Consider the following 3114-nt stretch of genomic DNA (forward strand, 5'->3'; position numbering starts at 1 on the left):
TTAATATTCATTTTTATATTTTAATTTATATATTTTTTATTTATATTTTTATTATATTTTTTATTTATATGATAAATATTTTTATATTATTTATGTAGTGCTCTTCTATTTATGTGACAAATGTTGTTGACTTTTTTGTATGATATTTTTATTATTTTTTGTTCATATAAATTCTTTTTTTTTTCTATCTTTTCCTGCATTATATTTATGTTGTGTATGAAATTTTTTATTTTTTATTTGATTTTATTGTATTTTTTGTTCATATGATACATGTTGTTGGTTTTATAAAATTTTTATTATTTCTTATTATTTTTTTTCTATTCTTTGATGTACTCTATTTTTGTTTTGTATTAATTTTATCTATTTATTCTGACTTTGTAATATTTGTAATTGTAATTATTATATACTATGTTTATTATCAAAATTTTGTATAATATAAATTATGATCCTATAAAAAAGGATAAAATAAATAAAAAATTAATTATAAATAATAATAGAGTCATAAATAATAAAAATCTATAGTCCAAAATAATACTAAATTAAAGAGTACTGACAGTACTAGAAAAAGTTATAGAATATTTTCTTTTTATTTGACATTATAAAATTTATAATACTCTCTTTCATAAATTTCTGATTTTGCATGTATATAAAAAAATTATTTAGATGAATGTCTCTTTTAGTAATTTTTCATCTAAAAGTAATTTTAAATAGTATAATCCAAACAATATTTATTTTACTATAATCAATTTTAATATAAAAATTACCAAACATAAATCACGTTAACTCAAACTTACTTTTCATCAAAATCAATTTTACAAAATCAATTTTATGCAAACTCCTGTTTGCAAACTGAAATCCAAACACACACTATATATCCAACAGTTTAGTGTGTGTTTCAAAATTTAAGAAGTTTTACCCGAATTAAATATTAAATTAATTAAATAATGAAGCAACAAATATCTATCTTTTACGTACACTGCTTGTTTTGAAAATGTATCAGAACTTTTCAAATTTTTTTCAATAAATTGATCTCATAAATATGATTTTATATCATACAAGATTTAAGTGAGATCGATTAAGACAGAAATGTGAGAAAAATCTTATTGTATAATAAAATTACACTTTTCAAAATCAATTGAAAGAAAAATTGATCGATCCAAATAAATGGTATAGATTAATATCCAAAATATATACATTTAATTCTTAAAAATTTTTAAGGAAAAGTATAGGGTACCAACATATTATTCGTCAACTTCTGCCAACTCTTATTCATATTTTTGTTTCATGGAAGTGTGTTCGTAGATGTGTCTAATAATTAATATATTTTAAATACATATATAAAGAGATACATCCAGAAAATATATCTATAAAGACACTTCTATTAAACACAGTTATAAAAAAGATATTTTTATTAGACACATCCACAAACACACTTCCATGAAACACAATTTAAATAAGAGTTGGCAGAAGTTGGCAGATATATTGTTGGTAACATAGCGGAACCGAATTTTTAATTATCAAATTAATCGCTAACCTTTTATTTTGTTAAATAAAATAATTTTTACATCAAATTGTGATATAAAATTAGATACATCATCATTATTTAATAAAAATATAACAATCTATAAAAAAATTTAAAATTTCTTAGATAAATCTATTCATATAATTAAACAATTTGTTATAAGAATTTATCTAACTAAATAAAAATTTGTAAACTACTAATTTTATAATTAAAATTTGTTAAAGATTATAATATCCAACTTTCCAAATAAAAATTTCGTAAAAAATTATTTGAAAGATTACTTAAAAGTTCGTTATCTTATTTCAACTTATGTCACATGAGTAAACACGTAGAGTAACTTGTTAGAGTAGTTAGTAGCTGAGTTAGTTGTAAATAATAGTTAGTTAGGAGGCTAATTGTTATTATTTTAATAGTCGCAATCAGCTGTAGAAAGAAGTCAAGAAAAATCCAATTCAATTAAATGAGTCTTTGAGGCTATGAGAGAACTTTTATTGCTCTCTGATCACAATTCCCATCATGTGAAGTTCTTCCATTCTCTTCCTGAACGCTTCACCACTTTAACATGGTGCGGTGAGCGTGGAAGGAAGAAATCAGTGAGGAATTGAACTTCAAAAAGGATGAATCGATAGAAACTTCGTTGAATTTCACTATTGCAGTTTTTCCCCTTTTTCTTTTCTGCTGGATTTTTCCTTCTCTTTTCTTCTCTCATTCTTCGTCTACTTTCTTTCTGTTCTACTATTTTCTTCTCTTTCTTTGAAACTCAAACAATAGAGACTAATGAGATCTATGTTGTCTGAACAAGATTCAAGATTCAGGTAACCATTTTCGATTAGTGAGTATTGGGAAGAAGATTATGCAATTGATTGTGAATTCCAGCGTCAATCGCAAATGGCATCAGAGGCGAATCCAACAATCGATCTGCAAACACTGACAAGTTTTCTGAGTCAGCTAAATCAGATACAGTCGAATTCAAATAATAACCAGCAAAATCCAACGTTAGATCCGGCAAGTCCGTATTTATTGCATCCTGGAGAAAGTTCAGGAACAGCCTTAATTCCTATTGCATTAGAGCACAACAATTATCAAGTTTGGGAGAGAGCAATGTGGAGAGCCTTGAGAGGAAAGAACATGATCAGGTTCATAGATGGTTCACTTCAGCGACCAACACAAGAAGATCTACTATTTGATGCGTGGGAAAGATGCAACACATTCGTGGTTTCTTGGATCAATCACTCATTAAGTCTTAACATAGCTAAAAGTGTCATTTGGATCAACTCGGCAGAAGAACTATGGAGAGAACTGAAACAACGCTACTGTCAAGGAGACATGTACAAGATTGCTGAGTTGAAAAAAGAGTGTATGCAAGCAAGCAAGAAGAACTATCTGTGACAGATTATTACACGCAATTGAAAACAATCTGGGAAGAATTAGAGAACTTTCGCCCTGTACCAAACTATTCAAGATGCATTAATAGGTGCATCAAGTAAATTATCAAAATAATATAAAAAAATTTGCGTAACTGACAAAATTAATTTTAAAAATGTTAATGACAAATAAATTTTTAAAAGATTTAATAAAATGATAAAAAAAAT

The 3114-nt window shown here is 25.7% G+C and overlaps 1 protein-coding gene across 1 annotated transcript; it reads left to right on the plus strand.

Annotated features, from left to right (window-relative positions):
• Positions 1 to 2410: 2410 nt before the first annotated feature.
• On the plus strand, positions 2411 to 2911 carry LOC140174309 (uncharacterized). Its single transcript, XM_072198741.1, has one exon. The coding sequence runs from the start codon at positions 2411 to 2413 to the stop codon at positions 2909 to 2911; it is 501 nt and encodes a 166-aa protein (XP_072054842.1).
• The last annotated feature ends 203 nt before the right edge of the window (positions 2912 to 3114 follow it).

This window comes from Arachis hypogaea, chromosome 7 (genome assembly GCF_003086295.3).
Source record: "Arachis hypogaea cultivar Tifrunner chromosome 7, arahy.Tifrunner.gnm2.J5K5, whole genome shotgun sequence".
Classification (NCBI taxonomy): domain Eukaryota; kingdom Viridiplantae; phylum Streptophyta; class Magnoliopsida; order Fabales; family Fabaceae; genus Arachis; species Arachis hypogaea.

Coding starts and splice junctions, on each gene's coding strand:
- LOC140174309 (XM_072198741.1), top strand. CDS start 2,411: ATGGCATCAGAGGCGAATCCAACAATCGATCTGCAAACACTGACAAGT.